Here is a 21,712-nt window from a genome sequence, read left to right on the forward strand (position 1 = left end):
TTATAGAACAGTAAAATCCCAAACAAGAGACAAATTTAGCAAAAATCGTAAACATACTTTCTTTGCACGAAAACTATCGCATAAAACAAATTACGACATATTAGATAGAAAGAAGAAACATGAACGGATTACTGAATTCCAATCTCTAATCTTATTGTGAATAAAATGATACAGAACATAATAAAGGCAGGCACTGCGTCTTCCCTGGATTCTGGTGGTGTTCCATCAGAAGGGCCGAGGACGGAGGAGCGGCGCCACAGCGAATTTCATAATCCCAACCTTGCAGTGAAAGCCATTGCGCTCACCACAAACGAAGTAGTAGGGCTTCTTCTTATTCTTCTTCTTCAAAACAAACTCAAACCCATTTCCGCCACCTTGAGTTTGGTTGGCGATCAGCTTAGCTTTCTTCAAGTCGCAGTTAAGGAAGCTCCTGAGGTTGGGTAGCAATGAGACACTGTGAGGAAACGTGGTGTTGCTTGGTGGATCATATTTGAACACTGCCAAATTTCCAACCGTCACATCAACATAAACAACATAATTCAGACATAAGAGTGTTGGGATTTTAACTTATGAATTACCAAGAGTGTCATTGAAGTAGAAGGGAGCGCTTTTGAGTGACCAGTCGGTGTAGTTGACCCCAAATTGCCAATGCTGTGATCCCCCAACAGTGAACCTTTTGGGGGCACTGCTATGATTGTAGGGATAAGTATGGGAATCCCAACCCTTGTTAGCCAAGCTTACTTCCACTACGCAGGCAATAGCCTGCAGTAGAACAAGCCCTTGAGCAAACCTAAACCCCATTTTGTCAATCAAGTTTTAATGATTACAAAGAAAGTGTAAATGTCGGCAATGAGAGGATTACTAGACAAGTTATATAGGCAAAAACTCGTAAATGTTGACATTTCTCCAACTCATTCACATTCTTTTACTGTTACCTTTTTCCCCCCATATTTGCTAAGTATGTGCTTTTCAACTTCATTAAATGCCTGGTGAAATTATCCCACACTTTTCGCTTTTGTTTTTTTCTTCAAAAAAAAATCTAACATTTTGACTTCGACCATATGAAAATCTCAAATTTACTTTTATAATGCTATTTTATAAACATTTCCTAATTTAATGGTAAATTTGCGTGAATTTTAAATTTATTGCATGAGATTTAGAGTTCGATTTTTATGTTTATAACGGATTAAGATAAAATCTGTCCATTGGTAGGAGACAAAAGTTTAATCAAACTTCTAGTATAGGTCCTAGTTTAACCAGAGAGTAGTATTTATTTATTTTGATGTGAAGTTATTTCTTTATCAACAATAATGATCGGATACATGTCTTCTATTTTAAAACTATCATTTTCTTCTTCTTATCTTCTTAATATTTAAATTCTAGATATTTAGTTCTAAATGCAAAATATTGATTCATCATTTATATTTAACTTTCTATGATAAGAGATTTGTTGTTCATATGAAAAAAGTCATAATACTATACTTGTTTCCGTATTTTTAATATATCATATCATAAATTAGAACATTTCACACATATTATAAACATGCATTTTACGCATAACGTTTCACTTATCATTATAACATATAGTACATCACTTATCAATACATCATTGCACAATCACATTTGGCACCCAGGGAATATACTTGCTAGCATTCATATATTTTAACAACTTTATGCATGCATGGCATACTCATTCATTATAATCATACACAACCATGGAATTCAAACAGAACTCATAGCAGATGTTCGAGCAAAACAACACAAACAAACACTCAAGTTGAATATAGAAACTCACCTTAAATCATTCGTCCTCTCCATATTAGCTTGTCCAAACGCCAGAGCCTCCTTCGTCCTGGAAGCTAAGTATGACAACACATAGCGGTTAAACCAAAAGTGTTCAAACCTTAAAACTTCAAATCCATATTTATATAGAAGCTTTTCAGGAATCCTTACTTCTCTTTTCCTCTAATTCACAAGTACAGAGAGACTTAGGAGCTTACCAGCTTACTAGATTTTCTACTTTATTCTAATTCACATTTTAGGATAATTAAGAAGTTAGTCTAGTTATTGGAAAATACATAAACTTTAACAACTGATTTTTGTTAGTTTATTGCATATAAATTGTTGAATTATTATTTTGTTAATTAATTACATATAAATTGTTGAACTGCTTATTCCTAGATCAACAATTTAATAGTAAGGTTCAATAGCGTTATAATTGGGCCAACTTATCGATTTAAAGTATAATGATCAAATTTTGAAAAATTAAGGTAAAGAGACTAACTTAATAAAGTAGAAGGATAAAATTAGGAATTATATTTGTTTTATGTTAAACAATACAACAAAGATAGAAATAGAATGTTTAAAGTTTCATTTTCATTCAATCTTTCGTACCTAAGAATACTTGAGCTAAGGTATTTATACAATAAGGAATATGTTTGCTACCAACAATAATAACAACACTAACCACATTAATTGCTAGTAACTAACTTACAACTGAGTTAACAAACAATATTTATCTCAACATTTCCCTGGTTTTCTAACTTTTGTTGAACTGATCTTCACTTGACAACACTCGCAATGCTTTTCTATAAGTAGAAAATTGTTTTGGTGTAATTGGGTGTAATTGGCTTTGTGAGCACATCAGCCATCTATCTTTTTGATGGAACGAAATTGACCTGCAACATGCCATCAAGAACTTTCTCATGTACAAAGTGATAATCAATTTCCACATGCTTCACCTTAGCATGATATGTAGAGTTTATAGCGATTGTCATTTCCATTATTGATGTGTTATGTAACACCCCTATACCCGGTCCGATTGTATGGACTCGGTACAAGACTATTACATTTGGTGCCAAAACGATTTTGACTAGACACTATTTAATTTAAACATTTATACATAGTGTTTTAACTTATTTAACCCAAAAATTATTAATATAAACATCCGGGGTCATTATTGGATGTTTGAATGTGTTTGGAAATGATTTTAATATTGTTTTTACTCAAAACAGGGGAACAATATCGATACCTAAACAACAGATATTGATACCTTTTAAAAGGTATCTATACCACTGCACAAAATCAATACAAAAATAGCATTTTGGAATTTCAGAAATTCAAATTTTGATGAAGGTATCGATACCTTAGGCCTAGGTATCGATACCTAGCCTTCAATATCAATTATGATGTTAAAAATGATATTAAAATCACATTCTGTTTTGGAAAATATGAGTTTTAAAGCTTAGGTACCGGTACCTATACCCTTGGTATCGATACCTTGGGTAAATTTTGCTAAAAATCAATTAAAAAGTTCACTAAAACCCCCTGCAATATATTGGATTCAACTCAACACTTAAGACCAATTCAAGATGCATTTAAACTACTTAAAACAACTCTAAATCGATCAAAATTATCATATTAACAAACCACATTTGCAAACATACTTATAACCTCAATAAATCATTTCATATAAAACCAAAATACTTCAAATAAAAACCCAAAATAGATTGAGTTTCAAGAGTTTGCATTTTAGTCCCTAACACTTGGGAACACATTAAGTCTACCTATATACATGTCATTTTAACTCAAAATATAGTACTTACTCTTGAAGCTCTTGAAGATGTGATGAGATGAGAGATCTCTTAGCCCGACTCTAACTCTTCAAGTTCTACTGTACCTATGTGTTAAAATAAATGCGTTAAGTTGGTGAAAGCTTAGTAAGTACTATAAGAATAAATAGGTAAAGGAATTGTAACATAATGTTTTAAAATTATTCAATTAATACATGCTTACACACATACTAATTCGTACAACTATACCTTACTTTAACAAAATTTAACTTACCCTTGAAAGTTACTAAACTTACCTCAACACTTTGATGATTCACTTTTGTTCACATTTCATATCTTAGGCCCATAATAGACTTTTGTAGAACATATCGAATATATGGAACAAATACAGAGGTGCATTATTATGCACTAATGGACAGAGAGCAGTAAGGTGCTATACAGAGAGCACGAATATGCTAACGGAGAGCACTAACGTAATAATAATCGGAGAGCCCACTAAGATCCCTTAATGGCATGCCACTAATATCCTAGTAGTTCTAAATTTCGTCTACTTGGGCATTAAAGTTGAATTTCATACATTTAAATACTTTAAATAAGTATTTCAGAAAAGATTTCACATTTCTCCATCATCTACAATTTAGTCCTCGTTTCATAAATCACAAATATCACACCTTTTTCACACATATACTTTTATCACAACATCATCACTTAGTGTTCAAAAAAATATACCATTTCATATTCTTCACCTATAATTTTCTTTACAAATTTCATAATTTCATAATCTAATCCCTTTTATTATCTATTTACAAATATAAATATATATTTTACATTTCTATTCTAAGTAATTCCATATTACAATATAAGCATTTAAATAAAAATAATTTAAAATCTTCTAGTACTTACAAAAAAAGGTTGAGATGATGCATTTTTTCTTCATTTACTCTTTGGCCTTCTACTTTCATTTTCCTTCAATTTTATCATCTCCTTTTTTTCTTTCTCTTCAATTTCATATAAAACATATATCATTAATAAGTTAAAACTAAAATCATATAACTTTTCTATGCTAGTTAATGAAAATAAATATGTATGATATGATAATTTCATCATTTCTTACCTTAACTCTTTGAAATCTCAAAACCTAACTCTTGCTTATCTCTTTTTTGACACATCTTTGGGGGTTCTCTTATGAGATTAAAGTGTTCACTAGCATTCTTTTTTATTTTTATTAAAGAAATTTCAAAGAAAAAGAAAGGTTTGGAGCTTGGTTGGTTCAACAATGGAGGAAAGACACAAAGGGAAATAAAAGAAAAGTTGGATGGAAACTAGGAGGGGTGAGTGACAGTTTGGTGGATGGCAAAGGATGATAAATTTTCATCTTTTCTCCGACTTTCTACACATTTCCATAAAAAAATCTCACCGTTTTTAATTAAATGGTCAAATTGCTAGCTAGTCCCTTAGCCTTCCATGCTTACACTTTTACCTATTATCATTACACTTTAAAATATCTACTTGGCTATTTACTATTTTATCCCTCCTCATCTTTTATAATTCCTAGGTTGACTCATACTTCACTTTGATTAAATTTCTTCTTAATCCTTCATTCCTTTCTACCACTACTATGTATCTCTTAACTTTTTTTTCTTCTTACTTTGGCCACAACAATTTCTCTATTCTTTCAATTAGGTCAATGCGTCTATTTAATATTTCCCTATCTAATGAGTATTTTTTAATTTCTTATTGGGTCTACATACTTCCTAATTTAATACTCAAAACTCCTATTTATTATATTTCAAGAATTTTACACTAATTCTTGTACACGATCCATCACTGAACCTAACTTCGAGTTAAAACACAGATGTTACATGTTATCACGCCATACAACTAGTGGTTGTTTTACAGACACACCAACCTTAGTTAGAAGTTATTTTATCCATAACAACTCAGAAACACAATTTTCTAGGCTTCGATACTCCGCTTTTGATGAGGATCTGGATACAGCAGGCTGCTTCTTGGAGCTTTATGCAACTAGATTACAACCAAAATAAATGTAATTGCTTGTAGTTGATCTTCTATCTTTGATAATAGAGGCCCAATCATCATCAAAGTAGCCAATTAGGTCAAACTACCCTTTTGTGAAATACAAACCATAATTCATAGTGCTATTCAGATACCTTAACAGTCTCTTTATAGCCTTTTAGTAAGTGTTACAATGTGCACTCATATACTATCTAAGTTTGTTAACACAGAATACAATCTCTGGTCGTGTAATGCACACATATTGTAGTTTTCTAATAACACTCCAATATTCATGAACATCAACAAGTGGACTACCATCTGCAATAATAAACTTGGGAGTGGCTACCATAGGTGTAAGAGTAGTAGTGGTTGTAGCCATGCCTGTGCTATGAAGCAAATCTGAAACATACTTTTTTGAGAGAAAAAAAAATCACCACAAAGGTGCAATGAACCTTTATACCTAGAAAAAAGTGAAGTTCACATATGTCTTTAAGAGAGAACTTGTTGTGAAGTTACTTAATGACCTTTTTGATTTCTTCAGATGAGCTACCTGTCACAACTATATCATCTACATATACCATTAGAAAAATATTGAAGCATCAATTATTCAAAAAAACAATGATGGATCAGCTTTAGAAGCTTGAAAACCAAGGTACTCCAGCAAATGTTGCCTCAAGGTATGAATCTAGGCTCGAGGGGCCTGTTTTAAACCATACAGTCCCTTGTTCAATTTACACACAAGCTGTTCTCCATTGGCTCCATGGATCTCAAAACCTGGTGGTTGATCCATATAAATTTCCTCAAACAATGTGTCATTAAGGAAAGCATTATTCACATCAACTTGCTTTAACACCCATCCATTAATAACAATAATTGCCGGAATAGTCCATATTGTTACAACTCAAACCACAGAGCTAAAAGTATTACAAAAATTAGAACTAGGATATTAAGAAAACCCCTTAGTTACTAGTCTTGCTTTATACCTATCCATAAATCCATCAGGCTTCTTCTCCACTCTGAACAACCACTTACAACCAATTGATCTCCTAAAAGGTGGGAGAAAGCAAAGGCTCCAAGTATTATTTTTGAGAATAGCTTGCAGCTCATTTTTCACCGCATCTTACTAGTAAGATGAGCTCATTGCCTCATGGATATTGGTAGGTACAATAGCAGATAAACCATAAGTAGGTACAATATCAAATGAACTAGTTACCCTGGTGACATATTCTTTTGGTTTAAAGGTTCCTACTTTGCTATAAGTAACTATAGGATGATTATTAGTGGCCTAAGATGGCTGACCTTAAGTTGGAAATTGAGTTGGTGGATGGGAAATGGCTAACATATTATTAAAAGGTGAAGATGTTGACACACTAGGATTAGTTGATATAAAAGTTGAATTCATTGGTATATTAGATGATAGAGATAAATTTATGGACTTGTGAGGTGACCCTTGATTTGCAACTAAGGAGGATGGAAATATAATTAATTTAGAATTAGATAGTACAGTTGAGGGACCACTGGACAACTTGGGTGTATGTAGATTATTTTTAAATGGAAAAATACTTCCATGAAAAGTGACATAACCAGACACAAACACCCTACTTGAAGGATCTCAGCACCTGTAACCTTTGTGTTGAGGAGAATAACCTAAGAATGTACATGAAGCTGATCGAAATTGAAGTTTGTTAGCGTTAGAAGGCCTAATGTTAGGAAAACATTAAAAAAAAAACCAAGCACTTTAAGTGGCAGATAATTAGGTTTAACACAAAAAAAAATTCATAAGGAGAGATATTGCCAAGAGATAGAGAGGGTAACTTGTTTATTAGGTAAAGTGCATTACTAAAAGCTTCATACAAGTAAATCAATGGTATACACGTATAAGCCTGCATGGAGAGACCAAATTCTATAACTTGTCTGTGTTTTCGCTCAACAATACCATTTTTCTCAGAGGTGTAAGGACACTTGAGCCTTTGAGATACCTCTTTTTGAAAGATACCATTTTGATACTTGAAACTCACCCTATCCATCCACCTAAAGCAATTTTAATTTAACCTCAAGTATTCTTTCAGCTTGCTGGTGAAATTAAGAAAAAATTGTAGCAACATCTGACTCTTTCTTCAAAAAATAAAGCTATGTGTATCTGGTATAAGCATATGTAAAAACAACATAATAAGAGAAACCATTAGAACATACTGAAGCTAGCCCCCAAACATCTACAGCCACCATTTGAAGAGGAGCAGTGTATTTGGATTTAAAATAGAAAAAGCAATTTATGTTCTTTGCCCATATGACAAGCAACACAATCAACCAAATTTTTATTATCACACACAAGTATATTACTGTAACACCCTGAGACCCTCATCCGTCACCGGAATAGATTCACAAGGTATTACCTATCAGAAGACAGATCAGACTAGCCATTCATAATTAATCATGCATAAAATATAGTTTCTTTGATCTTTCAACCATGAACGAATTTTAACCAAATCAAAATAACTAATAAATTTCAAAATAATCGACATATAACTCCATTGAACCATATACTCATGTTTAGGAATTAAGCAAGCCATTTTCGCATAGCTAGAATATTTACAAATTCAAAATATAACTTGTTTCAAAAGAGAGCTAAGCCTATACATGCCATCTTTCAAAATATAACTATCAAAAAGTACCAAATCAGTGACGATAGTGTGGATGACTTTAGACTTGAATCCCCGAGCAAGTAGCTTTCAAACAAGATCTATAAAATAGGACAAACACAAAAACATTCACAGTAAGCAATTAAGCTTAGTAAGTCTTAAGTATTTTAAATAGCAAAACTTATTTATACACATTATTCACATGTAACATATTCAAAATGCAACATTAATTAGACGAATATTCATAGCCACATTAAATCCATTTCATTGACTTATCATTTCTTCAAAGTTCGAATTACATAATCACACCATCTAAATGACTCGAAGTAATTCTTTGATTCAACTTTATAGAGTTAATTCAGAGCACTGCATTCACATATAATTTCAATGTCATAATCACATATATAACATATACTTTCATGTACTAAATTCAAAATGGCCGAATATAAATATACACAACCACATTTCATATACTTCTCGTTTCACTTCGTAATTTAATTCACATTATCCTCATATGCATAAACAATTTATACGTACCTAGACAATTTAATCTATCGAACGAATCTAGATGCCGTATAGCATAAATCTCATATTCATAGACTTTTATTATTTCACCGGCAATTAGCTTGCTAGGTATAAACCTGAACTTATCACCGGCACGAGGCCTGCTAGGTATAAACCTGAACTTATCACCGGCACGAGGCCTGCTAGACATTAAGCCTGAAACTCATTCACCGGCATTATGTCTGCTAGGCTCATGGCCGAAACAATTTCACCAGCTAAAAGCTTGCTGAGCCATAGGCCCGAATAATAATTCGAATATAAATTTCACAAAATCATAACATATGCACCTCTTATATTTATGCATTTCACACAAGTTAATCACATTAGTCCACTTAGACTTCATTCACGTATAATCACTTAATAACTATCACACTATTGCTTCTTAATTTACCATTACATATCTTCCATCTCATGAATATAACTTACGGCAATATAATCATAACAATTTCCTTATTTCACTTTCATGCATACCATTCGGCTTTATGCATGTATATATATGTATATATACTAAAGGTATGGCTAAATTCCCGTGACATATCATGATTCATTCACAAATAACTTATGTTTAAATACTTAAAACTTACCTCGAGTATTTCCGAACAACTACGGGTCGGCTATTCAACTACTTTAGCTTTCCCCTTATTCGAATTTGCCCCTCTATGCTCTTGAGCTTAAATTCAACAATTTTAAACTAGTCATTATTCGACTATTCAATCATTACTTCAAAAATATAATATATATATATTCGACTTTCACACATATAGATCATAGTAAACAAAAGTTATATACATTATAGGTCATCTTTGACCTTTCTATTTTCATCAATTTGAACTATTCCTTGACCAAATATTACATTCGACATTTTTTTTTATGTCTATTCATCCCAAATACAATTAATTAATTCATCCTTTAACCTTAAACACATTCGGCCTTAAAATACAAACAATTTAACATTTCCTTTGTACACACCCTTAAGACCAAATGCATAATTCATTCATCTTAACATATTTATACCTCATAACTATACTTATTTCCCACCTAACAATCATCATCCGAACATGTATATGTAAGATACATATTAATCCTTAGTCAACTACCATTCGTCACTTAACATGATTAATTTCCATTTTCAATATCATAGAAACCTAGGTTGGCCGAATATACAATTTCACTTATGTATAAACATAACTCACATTCCATTAAGCTTACATTATTCAAAATCATATCATTAATGCATAAAGCCGAACCTTTAGACATTCAAACATCCTTTTCTCAAATCACTCAAATGGCAAATATTCTTTTTCTAACATTTTAATACTCAACATTTGCTCAAATCATTATTCAAGTTCAAATTCAGCTAACACGCATATAAATACTAGCAACTAAATATTAACTTTGCATTTCACCATAATAGCCAATTGCCATTAAACAATTAAGCCACAATTATTCAATTTTACCAAGCTCAACTCATCTATTATCAACCCTCAATACACAAAAGCATCAAAAACAATATCAAAGAAATACAAACATCCATGACCGAATGTCATCTTCATCAATTTACAAAAATTTTACCATGAGCTAGCTTTTATACTTGATGACCACTCCAAATATACAAAGATTTTCAATGAAAGAGCATTAAACATACCTTAATCAACTTAAAGGTGACCGAATGCCTTAACTCTAATTTCTTCTTTTCTTTCTTTAGGCACGGCAATGGAAGAAGAAAAAAATGAACCAACTTTGTTTTTATCACCCTTTTCTTTTAATAAAAATTCATATTTCATATTATTAATCCATTAAACATTTAATTAATTAATATAAAAGACATAAAATGTCAATCATCCACTAACCTTGCCGTCCACTAACTTAAGGAATGGGTATTTGACATGCAAGTCCCCATATTTTAAACCATACAATATTTGGCCACTACAAATTAACCTATCACATTTTTAAGTTTCTCACATAAGTCATTTTTAATAATTCCACATTCAAATGACAAAATTAAACACGATACTTTCATACATGAAACTTCACATATAATAAACATAGAAAAGAGCATTTAAATAATTTTTTGTGACTCGGTTTTGTGGTCCCTAAACCACTTTCCGACTTGGGTCAAATTAGGGCCGTCACAATTACAATGAGTCAAAACTTTCTTAAGTGTAGTTAAACATGTATGCCCTAGTCTAGCAGCCATACAGCTAAAGGAACGAATTTGACAGCAGCAAGACACTGTGTTCAAGCAGCAGGTACAGTAAATTTGATAGGAGCATTTAAATGCAACTTGTAGAGACCATCACAAACCGATCCTTGAAGAAGTATATCTCGAGTCAGAAAATCACGCATTTGACATCTAGTAGGAAAAAACCCAAACATCACTTGATTATCCTTTGCAAATTTAGACACAAAGATCAGGTTTTTTAATAATACTAGGTACAAATAAAAGAGACCTCATATACAACAAACGAAAACGAGTAAGTAAAGATGTTTGACCAGTATAAAGAACAGGTAAGGCAAAAATCTATTGCCCACAAACACTTTAGCTGGGCTATTATATGGAGTGTTTTGTTCTATTATTAAAGCAGAGTGAGTGAGATGATGTGTGGCACCAAATTCTGAATACTAAGTATTATCTCCAATAGTATTAGGCATAGCAACATAAGCTTGAGGATTAGGACTTAAGACAGAAGTAGTTGTTGAAGCACTTCTAGGTTGCGATGTTAGATAAAATAGGTTGAACCATGCATTTGTAGGAGTTGGAGAAGGTGAAAAACCCAATTTCCATATGGAGCCATTGTAGGAGAAGACATTGGTAAACTAAATGAAGGCACCCATGATGACATTGATGATCCATTACCAAACATACACAAATTTGCTTGTGGAGGTTGATAACCACTACTCTTGTAAGTAGCATCAAACCTATGATAGCAATAATCAACAAGATGCCCTATTTTTCCACAAAGCTAGCATTGAATGCGAGATCCAGACATGCGACCACGTCCTCAACCACGTGAGGAATTCGAAGCAAGATGATAAGTAGGAGTTGAATTAATATCTACTACTAAAGTAGTCTGTTGATGGGTAACTATGTTCGCTGAACTAGGAATCTCAGCTACAGCATATTGTATTCATGCTTCAGCATCAAGAATCATAGTAGTAAATTCTGAACACTAGAAGGTAGTTGACTTATTGTTATGACAGTTACAATTGATTCATACTCGGGAGGTAGACCATTGTGAATGGAAATAACATGCTCATGCTCACTAATGATCTCACCACAACTAGCAAGACTATCACTATAGCCTTTAACCTTCATCAAGAAATCCTTCATTAACAAATCTCCCTTGCGCTGAGAATGGAAAGCACGTCTATAAAACATTAACCTAGATGTGGACTTACTACCATATATAGTAGCAAGTGTATTCCGTATCTGTGCACTGGAATCCATGCTAATAAGTTGAGGCAACACACTTTAGCTAACAGAAGAAAGAAGCCGAGATGCAAGCGCACTGTCCTGTTGCTCGTACAACAAAAAAGCAAGATTTTCTTGAAGCACAACATTTTCATCAGAGATCATCGATGGAGGAACAACAGTTTGAGGATCAAGAAAATGTTGCAGCTTGTAAGTTTTTATTGCAAGAAGTACATGTTGACACCATAGCAAATAATTGGAGTCATCAAGAAGAATATTAATCTTCTTGGTGGAAAAGAAGCGACTATCAAAAACTAAATCAGAAACCATTGCTGGTGCAATAGGAATAGCCATCAATGCTCCACAAGTCCTAAAAAATCCGTAAGGAGAGAGACTTCTGATACCATGTTAAACAATACAACAAAGATAGAAACAAAATGCTTAAAGTTTCATTTTCATTCAGTCTTTCATACCTAAGAATACTTGAGCTAGGGTATTTATACAACAAGGAATACTTTTGCTAGCAACAATAATATCAGAACTAACCAAATTAACTGCTAGTAATTGACTTACAATTAACTTAACAAACAATATTTATCTTAACATTTTGCATACCAAATATATATACCAAAATCATGTAATATTATATATATTATATATATCTTATAGACATACCAAAACTATAGTAACAAATAAAGTATATAATATTAAAATAAAATTAATAAAAAATTATAGTCTAACAATGTCGAGTAATTAGAGCAACAATCAATGTAATCAATATTCGTAGAATCAATGTAGACCAATTTATTTTTATTTTTATTTTTATTATTAAATTTAAAGTTTTGTTAATATTTATTTTAATATTAATAAAATGTTTTTATAATAATTTAAGATTAAATTATATTTTTATTTTATTTTAATTACTTTCATTGAAAATTACATTTTTATATAAGAAATTTTTAAAATTTAAAAATAAAGCATCATTTTAAAATGTTAATATTTGTAGTTATTTTCTTTAGAAAAATGTTTTTTTTCAAAACTATTGAATAGAAAAATAATTTTATAAATCCCATGATAAAGACTTGGATTTACGTAGGAAGAAAAAAATGAAGAAAGAGATTATTGAAAATGAGAAATTATAAAATTTATATTGAAATTGTGAACAATATTTCGTTAACCAATGAATGTTGAGATAGGTTAATTGGGAAAAGAAAACATACTAAATATTTCCTTACATCCCCATCTAACAAGAGTCGGTGCCTTAAAGGCACTTTTGTTGGAAAAGAAAAAAAAAATCCTAACATAAAATATTACAAAATTAAAATTTAGATTTTTTTATCAATTAATCTAAATTACAAGGATATTCTACAAACAAATTTAAAATTTTATTTTTATCGAAAGTCATCTTAATTATATGATTAACTTTTTATTATTTTCTCTTGAAATGTAATGTAGACCCTAATGACATATGCTTTTTAAATAATGTTGAATCCTTTTAACTAATTTCGAATTAGAAATCTTCGAGATAAACTTTTTTATAGCTTCAATGAATTCTAAACTATTGTTTGCTATCAAATCATCGAGAATACCTAAAATTCTACCTCAAAAATGGTACACCTTCCCAACCTACAATTGAAGCCCAAAATTCACTCCTCTCAATCATTCCTCAAGACTCGCCAACAGCAGTTAATCCTGAATCTGCTTTAATCAACCCATCAGTTTTTAACTGCAACTAACAATCTATCTAATTATACTTGCCGCCCAACACATGCGTTGTATTAGAATTAATCTTTGGAAGATGTAAATAATACTTGGACCAACTAAGTGATCGCTTGATAATTTCTTCTTTACTCCATGACCAACCTTGAAACATAAAAATTCCTCAACGCAAATAATTTACCTTTATAAAACATAACATAATTAAATATTTAAACTAACTTTGCATCATTCAATTGGTAAAAACTTCAACTAAAGTCAGCCTAAAATTAATAGGACGTACACAAGTCAACAAAATGGGTAGCGCATCAATAATATCATTAACTTTGGTGGGGGAATCATTTGTTTGAATCCTTTTCTATATTTAATATGGTCTAGTAGGAGGCAGCTGATTGAAAGGCACAGTCTGCGGTAAAAATGGAGACACCACTCCGTCTCTTGACTTGCAGCTTACTAATACTTTTGATTCTTTATTTGCTTTTAATATATCAAAATCTTCTACTTATCATGAAAAAAATTAAAAGAAATTCATAAAAATTAAAAATACAGGAAAATATCTAAAAAATAAGGCAAAACAACAAACACAAATAAATAATAATATAAACTTTCATTATCTAAAATATAAAAACATAATTAAATATTTAAATTAACTTTTAACTCAATCCAGTGCAATTTTAATTGATAAAAACATTACCCCACGTTAGACTATATGATTATATAAGTATATATATGGTAACACTTCTTAATTACAAATTTTTATTTTTTTTTTTTTGAATTATAAGAGGAACTTGACCATCAGGCCAAACGAGGTTTCTTAATTATCACTTTGATTCTGCAAATTCCTTAACTCCGTCTCTTCTTAACACTAACCATTAACCCCCTTCTTCATCTGACAAAGCACACTGTTATTGGGGCTAATATTTTGGCCTTCAAGTACATCAACATTATAGTTATGCATGATCGTAGCGGCGGTCGCTTTCATCACCAGAAACAACACCTCTTTCCCTGGACAAATTCTTGGTCCTGCAAGGAATGCGCAAAATTTGCTTGGAGACTCTCTTTTAATCTTTCCTTCTTCACTGATATCCACCGTTCTGGCTTGAGTTCATAGCAATCTTCTCCCCATAAGCTTTCCATCCTTCCCATTGCATATGTATTCCTATTAAGACTCGGGTGCTCCGGTCCACCCATGACCAGTCGGAAGAAAGTCCGGCTTTGTACATGATCTGAATTCAAAAGGAACCGGTGGATATAGCCTTAGGGTTTCACAAAGCGCTGCATGAAGATATGTTAGCTTACTCAACTCGTCATAGTTGGATGGTATTTGCAAGCCCCCCTCCACTTGTTTCATTGATAAGTGTCTCTTCATTTCTTCTCTTGTTAAGCTGTAAGTACCTTCCAAACAGAAATTGTATAATGTTCTCTCTCATGAGACTATCCTTCGGTGTCGGCCTGTCGGGCCTGTTATCTCATGACCTGTCAGGTAACAGTTCAAGAGACTGAAATCATTGTCTTCATTTGATAATGCCATTGTTTTGTTGGATTTGTGGCGTTGAATCGATATATATTGTGTTAAAAGATCATCGAAAGCCTTCCAAGCATCACTTCGTTTCTTCTCTTTCCCGATCTGAAGCCAACTTTGCAACTTCCAGAGATTGTCAGGCATCACATATCTGTAAAAAGCTGCTTCCATAGCAGCATTCGTGGCTTTGTGGAATCGATTTTCTGGGAATTCGATGGAAAGTACGCCAGGGTTAAAGCCCATGCCCATTATACAACCGATGTCGAACGCATGCCTTGCAAACAAATCTTGCAAGTTCACCACCATCTCTCGTCGACAAACATATTCAAGCACTTCAACAAGCGCTTTCTCTATTCGTTGATGGAGAACCTTTGAAAGTGATTGCCGGATTTGTGGGTGATTGAAGAAAGCAAGGAAAGCTTTTCCGTGACGTTTCCATGCCTCCCCATCGGACTTGAAAAGGGCTTCGCCGAAGATATCAAACTGTTTCAGCCATTCAGGACCTTTCAAATTAACAGAACTGTTGGAGCTCAATATATAATGTACATTCTCAGGATCCGAGGTGGCTAAGAAGCTGGTGTTAGTGAACCAAAGTCCTCTATAAAAGAAGGTGCCATTGCTTCGTCAGAGGATTTGGGCAACTTTGTCATGAGGGCGATGGATGTTGAGAAGTAACGTGGGAATCATCCCTACAAATGGCCAGTTTCGAGGGAGGCGATTGTTGTCTATGAAACGATAGAGAAAACAATGAAAAATGATTCCAAAAACCATAAATCCAAGATATACAAACAGTACTGCCATCATGTTCTCAGAAAGAGTTTAAGTTGCTTAGGACATATACTCAGTCACCAATCGGGACACTATATATATAGATTTAGCGTTTACCCTTCGTCTTCTTCTCTACAAGTCACAATCAGAACAGCTTATATTGCCTTTGAAATGAGAGATTCCCATTTATATCATATTGTCAAAGTAGCCATGATAGTAATTACCCAAAATGGTATATATTATGAATATCAATATCATGCTTTTACGAAAATATTTACTAGGGAAGAACATAACAATATGGGAAACAAGAAAGTTGAACGAAAATTTATATTAAAAATTTCAGTTAAAATGAAAAAAATAAGAATTATATTTAATATATTTTTATGATAATTATTTGATAAAATACAATAATCTTATGAAGTGTTTTAATTTGAGGATTAAAACCACTTCACATCCTTAATATAATTTTTATTCTAAACATGGCAATTAAGTCCATTTTGATACTTATATATATTTTTTGTCTGCTTTTGGTATCTCGAATTTGACAATTAAATCAATTTTGATTCCTAAACTTAAAAATATAAAAGTTTGATGACATGACACTTTGTAGTTTAACTACAAAACCAACAATAATTAAAAAATAATGAAAAATTTATAAAAATAAAAATTATTAAACATATTCAACCTGTTTAATTACTAGCTTTTGTTCCAAATTTCAATTTTGATCTTTTGGAGCAATTTTAATTCAATTGATTCAACATTTTTGTTTAGACCAGTATATTGGTTGGTTTTCAGTCCAACCAACCAATCCAATCATGTTGCAATAACATTAGTCACATCATTAAATCTTGATGAAATCTAAGTTCAAAGACCAAAATGAATCTAGTTGCCAAATTTAATTATCAAAGTGAACAAAAAAAAAAACAGATACCAAAATAAACATAGTTTCCAAATTCGAGACCAAAAATTATATTATCTCTACCTTAATTAGTATTTAAAAATCAAAACTAAATAAATAAGAAATATGATATTGTTTAATATAAAAAATTCTCCTTTACATAAATTTATATACAAACCTTAACCACATAATTAAATCTCATTAAAATATTTTTAACACTTTATTATAGAGAAAAAGTAGAAAATGAATAGAAATAATTAAAATTACTTAACAATTATTAACTATACATAGAAATGGAAGCATGTGGAATATCTCCAATTTTGGATTATTTCAATTCGCTAATTATTATTCAAATTTGAATCCAAATTAAATATCAATCCAAACATAATTTGAATTTGTAAAAATAATTTGAATTTAACATTTTCAATCATATGTTGGATATTTGAATTCATGGAACAATATAAAATAAAATTAATTAAAATTTATCTATAATTAACAATAAATAAAAGTAAATTAACAAAAGTAGTTAAATAACAATCCAAACAAATTAAACATAATAATTTCGCAAGAATTTAAATATACTTAATAACTTAAACATAAGGTTTGCCTGCGGAGCCTAGCTTAATGACTATTTTTAATCCACAAAACAACAAGTAATTCACACTCTATTACTCTCCAAGTATAGAGATCTCACATTTGTACCTAAAGACCAGAAAACTCACTTCCAAATCCTCCCTTTAAGATCTTGACCAATCAACACTCAACAATATTTACAATTTAGTTTGCACTCTATCATAAAAACAGTTCCTCAATGAACATATTAGAATGCACTCAATAAACTCTCGTACAAAACCTAGACAAGCCTCAAAGAATATATAATTTTAACTTGCTGACATAGAATCTAAGTGAACACTAATTAACTCTTTAAAATAGTTAATACATCATTAATAAACAAATCACAATCAATCAAAGATATGATCTCCAAATCGGCAACTCAATCTTCATCGATTCTCCATATTCTAAGGGTTAAATTGATTCACTTGTATTCAATTTATTTTTGAAAAGCCAAAGATTGGTTTCCATAGATGGATCATAATATCTTCAAAATAACAGCAAATTGACAAGTCCAAATATTTTCTTCATTAAATTACCCAACAAAATAAGACAAGTAATAAGTTGCCTCAACGGTAGCCTACAATGAGCACTCAGCTTCATTCAACATATCTTACTTCAACAAATTTATTACATAATTATTTTTACCCATGTAATAAGCGTAGTATAATCTAATAACTTTTACATATTGGGTGTTTGGTAAATAGAGTTTTTGGCCTTTTTTAACTGATTTGGGCACAAATGGAGAATTGGGTGGTCAAAACCTTTAATTGTAGTGTTCGATGAATGGAGATTTCAAGAGCTTGTTGAGCTAATTAAAACCTCCAAAACAAAAACGCTGGGATAGACAACTTTTTTCAATAGTTGATTGAGAATGAGATATGTGGAATGACATATCTGACCATACTTGTTCAAAAGTTACTCCCTTTGCCACATGCTCTCAAATTTAATAAGGGTGTCAAGATATCAGTAGCCTCCATTCTCTCATTTTCACTTTCACCTCCAAAGTCCATATTAAATCTCAAAAAAAAAAAATCCACTGTGTATCTACAAAAATCAACATTGCCATGAGAAATTTTCAATCGAGTCCATTCATCCTTGAATATTTATGTACTCTTAATTTATTTTCAATTTACTTGTGTAAAATAATTGCTTATACAACTTTATATTAATTGAAATATGCTACTTGTCAAATTTATTTAGAGTATGACATAATTATTACTAATTTACATTCTAAGAACATGACATAGTTATCATTAAGAATATAGTTTACAATTATATTGATACACTATTAATATTTATCAATTTTCACAAGGTTAATATTTTCTAATAAGGAACTTAAGAAATTTGTTTATTTAAATTTTAAAAATATTCACTAATTAATTTTTATAATGGATATTTTTAATTCTTTGGTAATAGTGTTTTATTTAAATAATCTTACCCAATAAATACTAAAGTATTATAAACAAATAAATACTTAACAATAAAACGTGTCATATCCTTATTTATCATTTTACACATATCAATTAAATTTTACTAAATACTTTCAAATAAACAATTAATAAAATTAATTCATCAAATCAGTTATTACAATCAACTATTAACTATCAATCAATTCCGAAACAGTTGGATTACCTTTTAATTTTTACATAAGTTTTTCTCTTTCCACTATTAAACGAACAGTAATCCATTACACTTAAGACATAGATACATTTAACTGACAATTGTCTGATTCCATGGATGGAATCTGAGACACACGAAGGAAAATCACTTGTAATTATAAGTATTCTTCTTTATATAATATATACGGTAACTTCTTAATTACTTGTTCAAACGTAAAGCCAAATTTCTCAACTCCATCTCTTCTTAACCCTAACCATTAACCCCTTCTTCATCTGATAAAACGCACTGTTTTTGGGACCAATATTCTGCCCTTCCACCACATGAAAGTTGTAGTTATGAATGATGGCTGTTGCGGTAGCCTTCATCAACAGAAACGACACCTCTTTCCCTGGACAAATCCTTGGCCCCGCAAGGAATGCGCTAAATTTAGTTGGCGACTCTCGTTTAATCTTCCCATCTTCACTAATCCATCTTTCTGGCTTGAACTCATAGCAATCTTCTCCCCATAAGCTTTCCATCCTTCCCATTGCATGTATTCCAATTATGATTCGGGTGTTTGGATGGACCCGATGACCGCTCGGAAGAAAGTCCTGCTTTGTACATGTTCGGAATTCGAACGGAATCGGTGGATGTAGTCTTAGGGTTTCGCACAACGCTGCATGAAGATATGTTAGTTTACTCAACTCGTCGTAGTTGGATGGTATTTGCAAGCCCCCCTTTACTTGTTTCATTGATAAGTGTCTCTTTATTTCATCTCTGATCTTGTTTTCAACCATGGGTGCCTTGGAGATGAGATAGAAGAACCAAGTGAGAGTTAAACTGTAAGTATCATCACTGGCAAACAAAAAATGTACAAGGTTGTCTCTTATAAGACTGTCTTTTGGTGTTGGGCCTGTTATCTCATGTCCTGTCAGGTAACAGTTCAAGAAATTGAAATCATTCTCTTCATTTGAGCCTGAGGATGCCACTGATTTCTTGGATTTGTGGCGTTGGGTCGATATAAATTGTGTTAAAAGATCATCGAAAGCCTTCCAAGCATCACTCCGTTTCTTCTCTTTCCCAATCTGAAGCCAACTCTGCAACTTCCAAAGACTGTCAGGCATTACATATCTGTAAAAAGCTGCCTCCAAAGTATCACTCATGGCTTTGTGGAATCGATTCTCAGGGAATTCAATGGAGAGCAGCCCAGGGTTGAAGCCCACGCCCGTTATGCAACCAATGTCAAACGCATGCCTTACCAGCAAATCTTGCAAGTTCACCACCATCTCTCGTCCAGAAACATATTCAAGAACTTTAACAAGCGCTTCCTCTATACGTTGATGGAGAACCTTTGAAAGTGATTGCCGGAACTGAGGGTGATTCAAGAAAGCATGGAAAACTCTGCGGTGACGTTTCCATGCCTCACCGTCGGAATTGAAAAGTGCTTCGCCGAAGATATCAAACTGCTTCAGCCATTCAGGACCTTTCAAATAAACAGAACTGTTGGAGCTCAATATATAACGCACATTCTCAGGATCCGAGGTGGCTAAGAAGCTAGTGTTAGTAAACCAAAGTCCTGTATAAAAGAAGGTGCCATTGCTTCGTCTGAGGATTTGGGCAACTTTGTCATGAGGGCGATGGATGTTGAGAAGTAACATGGGAATCATCCCAACAAGTGGCCAGTTTCGAGGGAGGCCATTGTTGTCTATGAAACGATAGAGAAAACAAAGAAAAATTATTCCAAAAACCATAAATCCAAGATATACAAACAGTACTGCCATCATGTTCTTAGAAAGAGTTTAAGTTGCTTAGGACATATACTCAGTCACCTGTCGGGACACTATATATAGATTTGGCATTTAGCCTTTGTCTTCTTCTCTAGAAGTCACAATCAGAACAGCTTATATTGACTTCGAAATGAGAAATTCCCATTTATATCATATTGTCAAAGTAGCCATGATATTACTTACCCAAAATGGTATATATTATGAATATCAATATCATGCTTTTATGAAACACGGAAATATTTACTAGGGAAGAACATACCAACGTGGGAAACCATAAAGTTCAACGAAAATTTTAATTAAAAAATTTCAGTTAAAATGAAAAAATACTTAAGATTTATATATAATTCGTTTTCAATATAATTTTAGATAATTATTTGATATAAATACAATATCTCATAAAGTGTTATAATTTTGAGATTAAAATCACTCCAATTAAAAATTTTTTGTATCACCCTTGACCTTATTTGGGACTTTCGACAAGATCAAAAGCGTTACATTCAATCATCGAGGTGATCTTGTAAGAACATTCTTTTTACTTGAGTTGATTTATGTGAAAATCATTTTCTTTTTGTTTTTAGGAAAAACATTCATTAATTTAAATCAG

General features: G+C 32.0%; 2 protein-coding genes and 1 pseudogene across 2 annotated transcripts; all 3 read right to left on the reverse strand.

The window, feature by feature from the left end:
- On the reverse strand, positions 1–874 carry LOC108478781 (uncharacterized). Its single transcript, XM_017781240.2, has 2 exons — positions 579–874; positions 1–497 (listed from the first exon to the last, which is right to left on the reverse strand). Exons 1-2 carry the CDS (start codon positions 799–801, stop codon positions 226–228), a joined length of 495 nt encoding a protein of 164 aa, XP_017636729.1. The 5' UTR covers positions 802–874; the 3' UTR covers positions 1–225.
- Positions 875–14,762: 13,888 nt separating this feature from the next.
- Positions 14,763–16,338, reverse strand: LOC108477809 (alkane hydroxylase MAH1-like; annotated as a pseudogene).
- A 2,914-nt stretch (positions 16,339–19,252) lies between these two features.
- LOC108478557 (alkane hydroxylase MAH1-like) lies at positions 19,253–21,105 on the reverse strand. The gene has a single exon (XM_053022578.1). The coding sequence runs from the start codon at positions 21,103–21,105 to the stop codon at positions 19,570–19,572; it is 1,536 nt and encodes a 511-aa protein (XP_052878538.1). The 3' UTR covers positions 19,253–19,569.
- Positions 21,106–21,712: the final 607 nt, after the last annotated feature.

This window comes from Gossypium arboreum, chromosome 12, assembly GCF_025698485.1.
Source record: "Gossypium arboreum isolate Shixiya-1 chromosome 12, ASM2569848v2, whole genome shotgun sequence".
Lineage (NCBI taxonomy): Eukaryota > Viridiplantae > Streptophyta > Magnoliopsida > Malvales > Malvaceae > Gossypium > Gossypium arboreum.